This window comes from Pogona vitticeps, chromosome 1 (assembly GCF_051106095.1).
Source record: "Pogona vitticeps strain Pit_001003342236 chromosome 1, PviZW2.1, whole genome shotgun sequence".
Lineage (NCBI taxonomy): Eukaryota > Metazoa > Chordata > Lepidosauria > Squamata > Agamidae > Pogona > Pogona vitticeps.
In genome coordinates this window covers 182,189,373-182,206,826 of record NC_135783.1, presented here as the reverse complement: position 1 = coordinate 182,206,826, position 17,454 = coordinate 182,189,373, and the positions used below count along the sequence as shown (strand labels likewise).

Below are 17,454 nucleotides of genomic sequence, written 5' to 3'. Positions count from 1 at the left end.
AACCCCTTCATACCCGTTTCTAAGTCCTGGGTGCCTATACCCTGGTGTACCAGTGTAGGGGTTGGTGGAGGAGTGGTCTGTATGCTTCTAGAAGTCCTCTTGAGGGATGGCACCCCAGTGAAAACCTCTCGGGTCTCGTCCCTGGTACTACATACAGGTACCATTGTTTCTTCTGGTGACTTAACGGCCAACATTGCTGCATCCAAAGTGGAGGAGCTCGGAGCCGCCTTCCTTTAACTTCTTCCTTTGTTCTTTCCCTTAGGATTCCAGCAAGTATCTCTTTCTTAATGGACTTACTATCTTTTGGATTGACTAGGTTTGCCTATACGGTGGCTATGGTCTTGCTGAGCGTGATTGTGAGGAAGCTCCACCTGCATCCCGTGGAAGGTCAAGTCATGGACACTAAATATGAGTTGGTCACATCCCCTAAGGAGGAAGCATGGATCACCATATCTAAGAGAAACTGAGAGGAGAACTCCAGTCGGACTGTGGCAGAAGAGCCCACCGGGTCACTTTCCGATATTTTGATGTAATCATCTTTAGATGCTCTTGGCTTAAAACACTTCTGTTCTATAATGAAAATGGCATCAGCCCATAAAATCTGGTTGCCCGTTTCATTGCTTTAAGCAAATCTGTGAGATTAATGGAAGAGGAAACCACATGTTCCGGTCTGGATGCCTTAAATACCAAATATTATGTGTGGCGAGATGGTGGGTAAGGCATTTTGCACACACGTAAGAGGAACTTTAAAAAAAAACTTTCCTATGAAGGATCACTTGTGCAAGACTGTCTTGTACTAAAAGAAAACTCAATGTATGTAGGCTAAATCCTGATGAGCCCAGGCCTTAAAGGAAGCCCTGATTTGGTTATCAAAGCCAAGTAGGTGCAAATTCTCAATGAACAAAGAGGCTGGAAGCCAGAAGTGTTACCTGTTAAAATGTCCTATAACTATAGGACTTTTATGTCTTCTCCCTAGAAACTGTGGTGTAGAAAATGGAGAACAAGGGAACTGTGAGATGGCTCAGGTTCACTGCTTTCAGGGGCACTAAGCTATTTTGACTTTAACTGGATTGGGAGCAGAGGATCACAAGAGTGGTTCAGTACAGAGCAGGGATCAATTTGTGCATAGAGTTAGCGTGATTTTTTTTTAAAAAAAATCACACTGAACTAAAATATTTAACCTTTAGGAATTGCATTACATTTATTTTTAAAATTGAGGGTCTCTATGACAAGCTTTTGGCAGATAGGGGAGGTCAAGCTAACTGTGCTAACAATGCAGTTATTTCGTTTTCTTCAAAATCAACTTTGATCAGAATGAATCCAAAGCAGTCTTCATACATAAATAACCATTCCTTGTCAGAGGTTCTGAATTATGTTCAGCTCTCCTCTTTTTCAAAGACAGTTCTGCCCACTCCTCCCAATTCCCTCCTGATGCATCTTAATATTTACATTTTTACATCTTGGATTTTTACATACTTATTGGCTCTATTGTTTTTAAATTTTGTAATGCCACCCAGAGTAGACCCAGTCTAGATTGGCGGGGTATAAATCTAATAAAATAAATAAATAAATTTCCACTATTGCTAACCTTTTTATTGCCAATTTTTTTACTTTTTTTTTTTACAATTACAGTACAATGTGGTAGAAAGGCTTTGCAGAATCAGTACAGTGAGTTCAAAGATCTGGGGCTCTAGATACCGGGAAGCAGAGGAGCATTTTCCCTTGCAGTGTTGTGATACAACATAATTCCTAGATGAGTAATCATTTTACAGAGTGGTTGTTTAAACCAGTGGTCCTCAACCTTGGGCCTCCAGATGTTCTTGGATTTCAACTCCCAGAAATCCTGACCAGAAGAGGTGGTGGTATAGGCTTCTGGGAGTTGTAGTCCAGGAACATCTGGAGGCCCAAGCTTGGGGACCACTGGTTTAAACTGAATAGACCTCTTCCCTGGTTACTGACCTCCTGCTCGTAACGTTAGGAAGACTGTGTTTGCAGTGTTTGGAAATTCATGTTTTTGGACAGTAGCTCCCAGAATCTCCCGGCCAGCATGGCCACACACCTTGGGAATTTGGAAAGTTGTAATTGCATGCAGTAACATTTCCAATTTCCTACACCATGGATGAAGAATCATCTTCAGAGGGCCCTTTGGAGAATGTGGGCCAACATGTGGAAGGACCTGCTATGCACGCGGGCATTGCACAAGTGAGGCACTAAATGTAAGCAAGTACCCAGATGTCCAAGGGTTCTTGCTCACACATAGAACCTACACATAAGCAAGAACTTCTCCTCTTCTGAGTCATTGTTGTTTGCATGAGCAATGCAACATTGGGTGCTGGGTAGGGCCAGGGACACTTTTCTAAGTATGTGGATGAGCCCAGAGATTACACTGCCTGAACAGCAGTGAACCTTATGTTCAATGAACATAGGGTCCTTGTGGATTCTTTCCCTTGAACTTAGCTAATGAGAATTAGAATTTGTCTCACTATTCTGTCTTTGATTAGGACTTAATTTCAGTTTCCCGTTGTCCTGTCTTCTTCAGTTCTGTAAATAAAGGTTTCTTTGATCTATTTTGCTTGCCCATGTTCCTGTGCTCCTTTGGAGAAGAAAGATTGGCTGTCTCAGTGGGTTTTGGTTTTGCACTGACATTCAGTTGAATACCAAGTTGCTGAAAAATTATATCTGAGTAATGTTTTTTGAAGTACAAATCCCACCATTGTGGGCTTTGTTAGCTATAGCATACTAGGATTATTGTCCAACAGCATCAGGGGGTCCACGTTTCATAATTACTGCCTTAGATAATCATTATCATCCGTATCACTGTCTCTTGCAGCAAAATCCATAGCTCTATGAAGCCAAAATGGGGCTACTGAAGAAAATGAACTGGTATTATTGGCATGTCAATCACAAATGTGAAGATATGGGCTCAACTTTTTTAAAAAAGTAACGCCTGCCAAAGAACTACCAGCAGCAACAGATTGCTAGAAAATTAAAACAGCAAACTGAAGGAACAGGAAGAATTAACTGCCCTGTATGAGTTTCTTAACAGTTTATGCCATCCTGGAGGGACAGTCTGGCTTACTGGAGCTCTAAACAAGATCACTCTCATTATAGGGTGAGGACACACATCAGTGGTATGGTGGGCACTAATTGTCCCTGCTAATACCCTGTTTCCCTGATGATCTAACCTGAAAATAAGCCCAAGTATGCTTTTTTTTCCAGGATGCTTGTAATATAAACCCTAGATTAGGCATCTTTCAGTCTCGAGAGGCTATGGGAACGTGCTCTGTATGGAGGACTTGGAACAGCATCTAGTGTGGCTGAGAAGGCCAATTCGAGAGTGACAATCCCTTCCACACTGAAGACAAATACAGTCTCCCCTGTCCAGCTCCCTGATTTTGCTGGTTTTGGGACTGCCTCTGTCACAGCCTGCTGGACAAAATAAGCCCCTGTTAAGTGAAACCCCATCTTCCACCATTGTGCAGCAACCAGAAGAAGATGACATGATTTTATTTGAATAAATGTGGATTACCATACATGAAAAAAAAAACATCCCCTGAAAATAAGGCCTCACATGTTTTTGGAGCAAAAATTAATATAAGACCCTGTCATATTTTCAGGGAAACACGGTACCTAGTAGCAGAATCTCTCTCAGTTGAAAAACTGGCCTGCCAAATAATGAGGTAGCTCTTTGCACATGCCAAGGGGACCACCAATATATGAAAAAGGCATAAAACATAATAAAGTAGCATGAATATATATATATTTGGGGGGGACCCAAATGGCTGTGGGAATACTAATTGAAAGCACATAAACAAAAGTGAAGTAGGAAGGTAACAAATTATCTAAGACTCTTAGGAAAGGGTAAATGGGACATTCCTTGTAAAATAGCAAACTACTAAACTAAATAACAAAACATACCCAAATAGTTAAAGCAAACAGGGCGACGGCAGCTCAAGCAGCACCCACAGCAAGCACATGCATTCTTTGCCTCGCTCTGCCAGTCGGCATCAGTGTGAGAAGTTCTCCAGGAATCAGACAAAAGCAATTAACCCCATTTGTAAAGCCTTATGAGGAAGGGAGACAGAACCCATTGTCTTTAACGTAGGTCCTACTTCCAGGTGAGGTCCACTTCAGTAAAGACAATCACATTAACCCCGTAAAGACTGGAATGTAGATGTTGCCATATCCCAACAATGGCCTGGTGAGCTTCCAAGACCTGTGTAATGTTGGCAGCATAGAGAATTTTGTTTAAAAGAAGAGACTTGTAGAAGGATCCTAGGTTGCTGTATCCTGTACATATTTTGCTGAGTGTAAGCACATCCCCCTTGAACTCAGTGTAATGTACTTTCTAAAGAGATATTTCATATGATTATGCTTTTGGAGCAGCAAAATGTCTTACTGTCTCTTCCAAATCAAAAAGGTAAGATCTCCACATTGATGTTATATGTAAGTCATAGTAATGGGTCATCAGGTTGATTCCAACTTACAGCAACCTTTTGCAGGGTATTTTAGGTATGGAACAGTTGATATTTTCTCCATAATCCAGCCCATGTTAACAATTTGGTCTCTAGTTCCTCTGCCCCTTCAAAATCCAGCTTGTACTTCTGACTAGTAACAACTTCTAGTTACTACTACATTGTTTTCTAGGTGCTTGCACAATGACCGCTTTACGATCTGTTCCAGAATTTTGCCCGGGATTGATGTCAGGCTGACTAGCCTATAGTTCCTGAGTTCCTCTTTTGTGCCCTTTTTGAAGATATGTTGGAATCCGGCTCCAACAACCTGTGGTGATGGGAGAGGTCCCTGAAAGGTTCCGGAGGGAGAGACCTCTGAAATAAGGAGACTGCAGTCGAATTAATCTTTTCAAAGCGTGCTCAGGATCATTGGCTGAAGTTGCTGTTCAAAAGGTTCAGTGATAATAGCTCTCTGTGAAGACAGCTCAGCTCTCTGTGATATCAGCTTCCCCAATGATGCCTGGCACCTCCTTTTATTCTCTTACCGGTTACATAACATCAACTGTCAGGTTTACACGAGCCAATAGGACGCTCTGCTCAGTAACACACCATACTACATCACATGAGGAGATCAACATGGTTCATACAACATGGATATTAACATGACAAGAATACCTTTATATGTTTAGCTATGGCATACATTCCCACATTCCCTCCGTTTTTGTTTATTTAAAATGTTGCCAAATGTAAACACTAACAGATTTAAAAGTCATTATCATAAGAATACAAAGCATGGTACCTAACTTGATATAATTGTTTTCCGGAGACAGTTTGGGATGATTTCTTGCAACACTGTATACACATAGTGAGAAAGGATGAAATGCACTGCACAAAACAACAAACAACAACCAATAATGCAATAATGATAACATACATCAATAGAGAATGAACCCAGCCAAAACCTGGAAGCCAAGACCATAGAGACTCCCACCAAGATAGGTCAGAGGAGTCGTCCCTAAGACCGTCCATGACTTCTTGCAACCGAAGGACAGATTGCTCAATAACCCCAGATTTATTTATATAGAAGCAACAAGAAGTATTGAGCCAGGCACACAAGACACCATTGCGAAGAAACAAAAAGTCAAGGTCCAAGCGATGTTGTACAACGTTAGCTAAAGAGTCTATTTCAGTTTGTAGGGCTTTGATGGCAATTTTAGAAGCATTAGCAAGTAGCTCTATATCTTGGGAGATTAATTCTAGCTTAGCATTGGTGGCAAGCCCATTGAGACCTGGTACAAACCATCCAAAAATATCTAATACAACAATACCAGCAGTTTTATTCAGTGCACGTTTATAGATATGAGGGTTTCTAGCATGTTTTACGTTGTGATGCTGAGCAATATACAAATTATAGGGACCTAATGTTCCAAGAGTACAGCGTCCTTTCCAATTAGCAGGGAGAACCTTGTAAGCGGCATGACCACAGATGAAGAAAATGCCTGGGGGTAAACCAAACGTGTAATTTTCAGAGACATTTCCTAAATGAATATCTGTACACTGATATTGCATGGTCCGAAACAGAAGATATTGTTGAAATGGGAGTGACATATGGGCACCATATCGAGTTACGTTATCAGGCCAGCCAGTATAAGGGATACAGGTGAGATCCTTACTAGTACAGGAATTACCCAAAATATTACAGGTCCCACCAGTGAAAACACAGGATGAGTCAGGACAAGGGCAAGTAGGTAAATAGGCATACTCGCCATATCCTGAGGAGGCATTAATCCAGTCTATGGTACCATAGGGAATAGCGATGGAAAGATTACAAAAGGGATAAGAACCTAGATCCACATAACCATTAAATGATTCAATACAAATAGGAGCTTTGGGCCATAGGTAGTTAGGTACTAATGAAATGGCACGGGGGGTTTGCTTAGAAGATGCAGTAGCATTATCATTAAAGATAGATACATTAGCCCAAAACGAAGTGTTAACAAAACTGAAAGGGCCTAAAGGCCAATATCTATTATACAGAGAATGAGCACACATCCAACAATCAGTATTATTGGAGGTATCAAGCAAAACATTAGCTAAACGAAGGAATTCATTTTGCTCTGGTTGTTGCTTAAGGCTTGCAAATCCTGTAACAGTCCATAAAAGGGTACAAAAGCCGAGAAACACAAAGAGTCCAATAGAAGGAGGTTGGTTCAAGAGGAAACTGGATCTCGCCAGGGACGAACACATCTTGCTGGAATCCAGATGGCACCTTTGTCGAGGGCAATGGCAGCGTAGCCTCTTCCCCAGGTGATCAGTGGGACAGGACCTTTCCAGGCAGGATCTGGAGGTTGTCGATAGGAGACCAGTGGACGAGGCAGCTGTTCCTTGGACCTGAAATGAAGCTGAACAGGTGTATGGTTCCTATTATGAGGGAAAAGCAAGAAATTTAGTGTATAGAGAACTCTGGCAACTACAGAGGAGATCTCTGCAACAGGAACACCTTTTCCCGAGGTCTGTTTCTGCAAAAGAGACTTGAACGTTAGATGCGCTCTCTCAACAATAGCTTGACCTGTGGAATTAAATGGAATTCCATGTTTAAGCTGAATACCCCACTGGTTACAAAAGTCTGTGAAGGCTGAAGAGGTATAAGCAGGCCCATTGTCCGTTTTGAGTAGCTTAGGACGTCCCATGACAGCAAATGTACGAATGCAATGCTGTATGACATGGCGAGAAGTCTCTCCCCGAAGGGGGGTTGCCCATATGAATCCAGAGAAAGTGTCCACTGTGAGATGTAGCTTTGATAGTGGGGCCAACAAAGGGACTTGAGTAACGTCCATTTGCCACAAGTCATTGGCCTGTTCACCACGCGGATTCACGGCATCAAAAGGTAAGTTCAACTGAGAAGTATTACAAGATGGACAGGTAGTGACAATATCCCTGGCCTGTGACATGGGAATGGAAAACATTTTATGCAAAACCTTAGCAGATTGATGAAACATATGATGAGAAGCAATTGGGTCATCAAATAGGTGATAAACTGTATCTTGCTGCTTCAAAAAGGAATCTGCAACCGCGTTGCCTTCTGCTAAGAAACCAGGCAACCCTGTATGTGAACGTATATGAGAAACAAAACAGCTCAAGGTTCGATGCTGTAATAAGTCCTGTAAGCGAGAAAACATGGCATACAACTCCTTATCCATGGATGGTGACAGATAGGAATAGGGCAGGTGGACCAAAAGCCTGTAAACATACTGAGTGTCCACTATAAGGTTAAACTCATCACATGCAAAGAGTTCAAAAGCTAAGATTACTGCCGCTAATTCAGAGCGCTGTGCAGAGGAGTGTGCAGAAGTAAAACGAGACAGCCAGCTTCCTTCTGAATCTTGCCAGGACACAACTCCTCGGGTAGATGACCCATCTGTAAAGATAGTCTGAGCATTTGGTAGCGGAAGATCTACAAAACAAGTTGTTAAGGTATAGGGAACAAGAGAAAGAAATGTTAAACGTTTATCTTTTGGAAGGTTAGGTAATACAGTTCCAAGAAAATCAGCAAAAGCAGCTTGAAATGGAGCAGATAACTGTAAAAGCTTGTCCATGTCTCCCTGCGGAAAGGGAAAATAAACAGAGTCAATGTCGCTGCCAGTTAATTGACAACACCGCTGACGTGCTTTACTAAACAAGTCAGCCACTGCTTCAATCAGAGGATAAAGTTTTCGAGATGGTGTGTGGGGTAAATGCAACCACTCCACGATGGCAAGACGATCCTTCTGGAACGGAGCATAAAGAATCGCAGTAGGTAGCAGTGGCGTGGAGAAGATGGCACAGGAGAGGCGCTGAGCACTAGTAGGCAGTCGATCCACAGCTTGCAGACGAAGACGCTGTGAGACAAGATGCAATGCGTCCTTCATCTCCGAAGAAACAGGAATAACATCCGCAGGAGAGGTGTGGCCAGCAAGGGCGGCAAAAAGCGGAGAAAGATCCTTGGTTGACAATGCCAAAAAAGGTCGAGCCCAGTTGATATTACCTAAAAGACTTTGCAGTTCCACTAATGTAAATGAGGAGGGTATCTTTAACTGTGGTAGTTTAGGTATTGAAGCAGTTTCTGATAATTTATGGCCTAAGTATAAAAATGGAGGAACTGTCTGTACCTTGTCTGGAGCAACACAAAGTCCAAAAGAAGTTAATGTTTGAGTGAGAAATTCAACATGTTTTTGGGTAATATGAGGACCAGCTATGAGAATGTCATCCATATAGTGGTAGACTAATATGTCAGGAAAATCTGTACGGAATGGTTGTAAGGCTGCAGCTACAAAAATCTGACACAAGGTGGGGCTATTTGCCATACCCTGTGGCAAAGTTTGCCACTCAAAACGGCGTACTGGGCGGTCGTTGTTGTATACTGGTAAAGTAAAGGCAAATTTTTCACAGTCTTCAGGAGCAAGGGGAATGGTAAAAAAGCAGTCTTTAAGGTCAATTACTCACAGATCATGATCCAAGGGAATCATGTTAGGGTTCGGCATACCACATTGTAGAGGACCCATAACCTGCATACGTTCATTGACCTTCCTGAGATCTTGCAAAAGCCTCCATTTCCCTGACTTCTTTTTTATCACAAAAATGGGAGTGTTCCATGGACTGGTACTGGGTCTGATGTGCCCCAAAGTCAATTGCTCCTGTACTAGGGCCTCCGCCGCTTGGAGCTTTTCAATAGGTAGTGGCCACTGATCAACCCAGATAGGGGTGGGGTCTGTCCATGTAATCGGCAGAGCATGCAGTGGCACACAGGGGGAGGCCCTTATGATAAATTTGTATGGATGACTGCACCGAGATGAGACAACAAGTCCCGTCCCCATAAAGTTACCGGAATGTCCATAACTAATGGTCTTAGCTGCACAGTTTTGTTCTCTGATTGGAAAATAAGGTCATGGGCACTCTGCTCTGCTGCGGTGAATCCACCAACTCCATAGACAGCAGCTGCTTTTTGCAAGGGCATGTTAGGAGGCCAATCTTTCTTTGCAATGACTGAAACATCCGCCCCGGAATCCAAGAGTCCAGTAACCTGTCTACTAGCCATCTGGATAGTCAACATCGGTCGCTGATCAGTGAGGGAAATAGTAGCCATCACCATGTTGTCCGGTACCTTGGCTGCAGGGTCAGACCCGGTCGGAATGAGAAAAAGTTTGGCTATAACAGTCTGTGCCGGGAGATGTAACGGTGTAAAGGCACGAACATGAATAACAAAGGCAGTAGTATCCGAAGGAAAAAACATCCCAGGAACAATGTCCAAGTTAGGAAAGTGCATGTTAGGGAGAAGGAGACCCATAAAACCATCTGGAATAGGACCTGGAATGTTGACCAAAACAGGAGTGAGCAGATTTGGGATGTTAATGTAGGAATGTTCCATCGTTTGCACAATCATGCCTTTGTCAGATGTAAGGGGAGAAGCAAGGGTTTGCCAACCCCATTTGGCAGCTTCCCGTCTCAGAGCTACATCTAAGCAGTCTTTCGCAAAAGGTGGAATATAATCCTGCCGGTCAATCCCCGCATTTAAAGAATAGCCAGCACCATTCTCATCTAGATTGGCATTGTTGATGATGGCCCCTAATTCTTTGGGCGGGCCTGGGGCTGGCCCGCTTTCTGGTTTCCCTGAATATTGTCAGTTTGACCTAGGTTGTCAGAGCGGGAACGGCATTGATTAGCCCAGTGATAACCCTTATGACAGATGGGGCATTTTTTAGATGGTCGAGCCACGCCCTTGGGGGCCGAACGACATTGAGCACGGAAATGTCCCTCCTTTCCGCAAGAAAAACACTTCCTACCTGCCACTGGGTTAGTGGCTACTTGGGCAGCTGCTAGCAGATGTGCTTTGTAAGTATGAGTTCCAACATTCTGACATACACGCAGCATATCTTGGATGGTCGTGTCACCCTTGCTGTAAATGGGGGTAAGCGCCGATCGGCAGTCATCATTAGCATTTTCAAAAGCTAATTGTTTAATAAGCATGGAGCGGGCGTTGGGGTCTTCTACTTGAAGTTCTAAAGCACGGTATAGTCGGCTCACAAAATCAGAGTACACTTCTTTCGCCCCCTGCCGAACTGAGCCAAAACTGGCAGTAGCATCACCTCCAGGTATTTTCTTCCATGCTTTAAGAACTAACTTAGCAGTCTGCTCTAGGGATACATCTGTCAGTGCCAATTGCTGCTGGTTGGTTTGATACTGACCCTCCCCAGTCAACATGTCCCTGTCTACTAGCACTATAGGATTGGCATGTTGATTTTTTTCAGCTTGTGCTAGGGCAAGGTGACGCCATTCCTCCATAAGGAGCATATAGTGGGCCGGAGGTAAAAGCGATCTGACCACAAGTTTCCAATCATTAGGGGTCAGATTCTGTTCACTTAAATTTTCAAGCAAAGCTTTAGTATAGGGAGCATGGGGTCCATTTTCTTTGATGCTGTGGAGCAAATCCTTTATCACTTTCATTTGGATAGGCTCATATCTATCAGGTACAGGTGGTCTGCCAGCTACACCAGGGTCATTATCATCAGCACCGGGAATAGGTGGTACAGCGGGTCGTCCACGAATAACAGGAAACGCTGATAAGATAGAGTTATCTGTAGCCCCAGCTTCACAAAGGGCAGCTGCAAGGGATCTGGAAAGCATAGTAGTGTGCCCATGGGGGGTTGAACCTGACGCAGAGGGTTTAATTAGTACTGCCTTGTTATGTTCATCAGTGGGAAACAGATCAGGGCTGGAGTCCTCATCATCTCTCAACAGTTTATCTGGAGGTTTTGGTGGCAGCCGCCCCTGGTTGTAATTTGGTGGCGGCGGTGCTGAAGGCATGAGATTTAAAGGTTGAGGAGGCAAGATTTGAGGCAAGGGAGGATAAGAGCTGTTCCCAGATGCTAGTTGTTGACTAAAGAGAATGTTATTTGGTGTAAGTCCCTTTAAACAAGCTCGGACCTTACACCAGGTAAACAGAATTCGAGGAGACACTTTTGGATTGCCTTGAAAATTCATGCCAATTTTTGTCCACTTTTCCAAATCAAAAGTTCCAGATTCGGGTACCCATGGACACATATCGCCGATAGTCCAAACTAGGGCTTCGACTTCCTTTTTAGTAGCAGAGTGTCCATTTTCCGTTACAAGATAGTAAAGATCATCAACATATTTAGACTGTTGAGGAGACAGTGAAGAACCCATAGTTTTCTAACTTTGAGAGGATCACTCACCCGGGATCTAAAAAGATGCGAGGCGCGCGCTGTAATCCTTGCCGGACGTGGGTGAGGGAGTGACCTTCCACCAGTCTTCTTAGCTTCTGGGAGCCTCACGCTGAGAAGCAGGCCTCACGCTGAAGTAGGCTGCACACGCTGGAGTAGGCCTGACACTGTGATGTAGGCTTCACACAGTGGAGTAGGCCTCACACTGTTAAGTAGGCCTCACACAGTGGAGTAGGCCTCACACTGTTAAGTAGGCCTCACACAGTGGAGTAGGCCTCACGCAGGGCACCACTTGTTGGAATCCGGCTCCAACAACCTGTGGTGATGGGAGAGGTCCCTGAAAGGTTCCGGAGGGAGAGACCTCTGAAATAAGGAGACTGCAGTCGAATTAATCTTTTCAAAGCGTGCTCAGGATCATTGGCTGAAGTTGCTGTTCAAAAGGTTCAGTGATAATAGCTCTCTGTGAAGACAGCTCAGCTCTCTGTGATATCAGCTTCCCCAATGATGCCTGGCACCTCCTTTTATTCTCTTACCGGTTACATAACATCAACTGTCAGGTTTACATGAGCCAATAGGACGCTCTGCTCAGTAACACACCATATTACATCACATGAGGAGATCAACATGGTTCATACAACATGGATATTAACATGACAAGAATACCTTTATATGTTTAGCTATGGCATACATTCCCACAAAGATAGGGAAAACATTGGCCCTTCTCCAATCCTTTGGCACTTCACCCGTTTCCCATTATTTCAAGAAAATAATGGATAACTGTTCTGAGGGTTCTTCAGCTAGTTCCTTCAGTACTCTTGGGTGCAGTTCATCCAGCCCTGGAGATTTGAACTCATTCAAGGTGGTAAGATATTCCTTGACTATTTGTTTATCTATCTCCATCTGCAGTCCTGCCCCCCACAAAATTTGTTTGGAAGTTCATAGTCTGTCTTAGGGGAAAAGACTGAACTAAAATAGGAATTGAGCACCTCTGCCTTTTCTTTCTCCTCTGTTATTTTTCCATCTCCATTGCGGAGCTGTGCCACTATGTCTTTAGTTTCTCTTTTGCTACTCACATACCTGAAAAATGCTTTTTAAAATTGCTTTTAGTGTCTCTGACTAACTTCAGCTCATTCTCAGTTTTTTTCCTCCTAATGTCATCCCTGCATTTCCTTGCTACTTGTCTATACTCATCCTTGGTGGCCTGGCCTTCTTTCCATTTCCTGTACATGTGTTTTTGGTTTTTAAGTCCCCCATGAGCTTTTTGTGAAGCCACACTGGCCTTTTTTGCCACCTCCCACCTTTTTTTCTTGTTGGAATTGTTTGTAGTTGTGCCTTTAGAATTTTTTTTTAAAAGCCCCCACCCTTCTTGGACTCCTTTTCTTCTTAGGATCTCCTGCCATGATATAGTTTACTCTTTTTTTAAAGTAAGGCTTTACAAAAGTAATGAAACCAGTCACTTTTAGTTACTTTGAAAAAACACCTGAACGTGTCCGCTAACCACACACTCCCTTTCCACCGACCAACAACAGTTACCTCCTTATTTCCAAAAGCGCACAAGGCAGGAGCAGGAGCCAGTGTTTAAGCCATGTGCTCCCATTCCACCCTTTAGTGAAGCCACACACCCAGAATGATGAAAGTAACTAAAAATTACTGTCATGCCACAAAAGGATTGAAGCTGTTTCCTGTTAAGTTATCATCATAGTGTTATAAAAAAACAACATTTTCGCTATTGGAAAAGGGCACCATTGACTCATTATTTGTAAATGGTTGCTTCCAAGCTCAGGGAAGGAATCCACTTTTCACTGCAGGTGCAAAGTAAGGACTCAGGAAAACATACATACTTGGCGTTTGTGCCGGTCTTTAAAGACCACAACAGATCACTGAGCTGCCCTGGAAAGCTGATGGCAATGGGCCAAGAGCTGATAGAAACTGAAGGTGTAAATGCAGAGTGTCTCTCCACTGCTGCAGGATTAATTTATCAAGGCACTGCTTGGAGTGCTTCGAAAATTTATGACTAATAGTTTGCTCAGCAAAACAAGCATTCATTTTTCATTGCTGAATATCACAATCCTGGAGTGTTCCTTATTTAAAAATAATTGATCTGGCAAGACTAGCCGTCAATATCACTTCCTTGATATTTCTGTCAAAAACTCACAGCTATGAAACGTGATTCTTTTTTCCCCCTCCTCTGCAGTTTTTTAAAGCAAGATGTGAAAGATGTACACCATATTTTGCCAGAAAGAAAGTTGGGGGGGGGGACAAATAAGAGAGAGCAAGGATGCCCCTGGGATGTCGAACACCTACCCTAAGGTCAAAAGGGGGGGGGGGGAGATTTCCCCATTGAACCTGTGAAAATGCAAGGCCAAACATCTTCAATCTTAGCCTGCAATTAGAAGATGCTGTGCTGAGACGAGATTAGGAACCAAGCAACATAAAACACTTCTTACTCACAAGGAGTAGGGTGTGGGAAAGGGATAAAAGATAAGGGTTGCCATGGCAATAGTTGCTTGAAGACACATAGTTTTAAATCTATTTCGGCGTCAGCATTCCAAACACATGTGTCTCTCCCTTTGAAATCTTGCTGTTAACATTCTCCTCCGTTCCTCAGCTCTTAAAAGATCACCCTCCTCCATACAGAAATGAGAGCAGCAGAGTTGTCCTCTGTTAACCGCTACCGGGAAGGAAAGCGGGAGGGAAAAGGAGGCTGCCCTTTTCCTGGTCCTTTTGTCCCAGAAGCTCCGACAGGTGAGCCTTGCTTCCAGACATTATCTGTACAGTGTTTAAACATACAGTCATTAAGGTGATGGGTAACTCTTGGAAGGATTCTAGACCAGGCAGCGGCGGCGGCTGGCCATCCATAGAAATGTACTGTATTTTATTTATTTATTTATTATTTAAAAATTTGTTATCCCATCTTTCTCCTTAAGAAGGACCCAAGGTGGCTTACATCGTTAAAAGACACTATTTTAACTTAAAACCAGAAAATTTGCAAACACTAAAAAGGATCAAACAAATACCACACACACACATAAACAGGAAACAAAAGCAGTGCCAAAACCACATTCCAAGGAGTGAGGCACAGCCATCCATTAAAAAAAAAAACCCACTCAGGCAGCCGGTCGCTCAGGAAAATGCCATAGAAATAAGACCCAACACTCCGCAAATGTAGCAATCATTTTGCAACACACCAGCATTAAAATAAAATAAGAGCCTGAAAGTGAATTTCCAAGGTAATTTAATTATCTGTTCTTTCTCAGGAACAATCAGTTTGGTAGAAGAAAGTAGAAGAGGGCAGTGATGCTGTTATGAGGACAGGGGATGACAGCTCCTCCTTGCTCCCAGGTCAGCAACACCCAAACCTCTTGTCATTTCAGTGCCAAAAGGTGAGACCGAAGGTTAATTCTTGCAATCTAGTGGGAGAGGCCCCTGTGACATCAGGGGCAGGCAAAGGTTAAGGTTGGGGTTGGGGAAGGTTATTTTGCCACTGCCTGTCTGAACTGGTGGAAGAAGATGATTCCTGAGTCACAATGATGCCAAATAGCATGATAGGTAAAATGCAAGTCAACAGAGAGAAGGAGGAGGAGGAGGAGCAAGGGGAGGAGACTGGAAAGAACACCAGTGAGCACATGGTCTTGCCTGCATTGTGCCATTTGGGATAACACACAAGCGCTGTGGCACGGAGCCAGTGAGACCTGTGGCAGGCTGTGAAAGGGTAGAGATCAGCACAGGGCTTTAAAGCTGGGGTTGGCAGAGTGCAGTCCTGACGCTTTATGTGCCCCTGTGAGTACTTGCCCCATCAAGCTGTGCTGCCTGCTCAAGGGTTTTTTGGGGGATTGGGGGGGGGAGGCAAACCGCTGCTCCTGGAATGCTTTTTTAAATATTTAATATTTAATATTTAATTTTCCCAACATACAACTTACAGATATACAAAAACAACATCTTCTTCTTCATATTCATATTTATATATATATATAATTTATTTATATATATATATAATGCATACCTTATATATATATAAGGGCTGCAGCCCTGGCAGATATACAAAAACAACATCTTTATATATATGCATATACTGTATAGGCATGCATATATCTATATCTAAAAACAATACATATTGTAAAGCTTAGCCTACAAGCAGTCTTGTATAGTAATACATTTCTTTCGGCAAGATCTTCTCCATATTATTTCATTTTACTCCTTTACTTTCTATTTGTTACAAAGCTTTTATTTTCCACTATTCATAGAATAGGTTCCAGATTTCTAAATAAATAGATTTTTCTTGTCCTTTTAGTCTCTTTGTTAATCTGTCCATTTCTGCACATTCTAATATTTTTTTGATAATCAATTCATCTTTTGGCGGGTCTCCCTCTTTCCATACCTGTGTCCATGCTAATCTAGCTGCTGTCAGAACATATGATATATAATAGTTTTGCTTGTTTATATTATTTGGTATTAGTCCCAATAAGAGAATTTCTGGTTTAAATTCTATTTCTTGCTTAGACATTTGCTTAATCAATGTATGAATTTTAATCCAATATTTTCTTGAAATATCACATGTCCATCATGCATGGTAATAAGTTCCTTCCTGTTTTTTACATTTCCAACATTTATTCGAAATGTTGGCAGAGACGGATGGAGGGAGATGCCATCTATAAAACATTTTGTATAGATTTTCCTTATAAAAAGTTGCTAATGTTAACTTAAGATTTTTAGTCCACATTTGTTGCCATTTTTCAAGCTCTATACTGTATCCAATTTTTTTTGACCATTTTAACATTGTCTCCTTAGCCTATTCATCTTGAGTGTCCCATTGCAATAAAAATTTGTATACTTTTCGAATTTGTGTTTCTGTAGTAAGTAATATTCTATCAAGTGTTATATAGTCTCTATAAAATCCTCGTGTTTTTTTTTTTGTCTTGATTATAGACAATTCTTTTGATGAAGTCATAGTAGCCCTTGCAGTGTTTAAAACTCCCAGTGCTTTTCCCCCTCCACTTTTGGAAGATCGTGTGGCCATTGGAGTGTCTTTCCCTGCTTTAAAATCCTCTCATATCTGAGAATCAACTGCTCTCCACCTCCAGGCTGCTTGTCCCAGGATCTGCCTGCCTGGAGAAAAAGTGATTCCCAGAGCCCCTCCCTGGTGATGGCACTAAGTCAGCTCCCCCCCTCAGTGTGGGATGATGTCTCGGTCTTAGTGGTACCTGATGGAACTGACATTTATAGAAAGCATTCTCAAATGCTGAATAACCAGGCCCACTTCTATGCTGGTACCAGATAACACAATGGATACGATCAGTATTTTTTTTAAGTTAAAGAGTTCAGCTTAGAACATATAAAGAGCATCCTTTGAATCAGACCAAAAGGTTGTCTAGTTCATCTTTCTGTTTGCTAGAATGTCTATAGGAGGGTCACAAGCAGGTTAACAATTGACTCCTATGACTGTTCCACAACAGGATTTTGTAGACACCCTATACCTTGCTTTTTCCATAAAACATATACAGCTACTGGGAATCCCATCTTCAGGAAGACCACTAGAGAACACATCATGAACCAGGCAGAAAAACAGATTACACAACTATTCTAAACATGATCCAAAACAGATACACTCATCAGCCGGCCCAGTCAGGGGAGAGAATGCTACAAGGAAGGTGCAAGTAGCCTAATTTCAGCAGAGGACCTTCTCTAAAGACCGGAGGGGGAAAGAGGGTTCCTGAGGACTAGGTGAGAAAACCTTGCAGATTGACTCGCACGCCAGTTGAAAGCGTCTGATTGCCTGGGCACAC

At 42.7% G+C, this 17,454-nt stretch overlaps 1 protein-coding gene across 1 annotated transcript in view; it reads left to right on the top strand.

Moving 5' to 3' along the window:
• Nucleotides 1-2,567, top strand: part of CYP20A1 (cytochrome P450 family 20 subfamily A member 1) — a 41,577-nt gene extending 39,010 nt beyond the window's left edge. The window contains exon 13 of the mRNA XM_020810348.3: nucleotides 317-2,567. Within this exon, the coding sequence (XP_020666007.3) occupies nucleotides 317-467 (151 nt within the window). The 3' untranslated portion in view covers nucleotides 468-2,567. The remainder of the gene's footprint in view (nucleotides 1-316) is intronic.
• The last annotated feature ends 14,887 nt before the right edge of the window (nucleotides 2,568-17,454 follow it).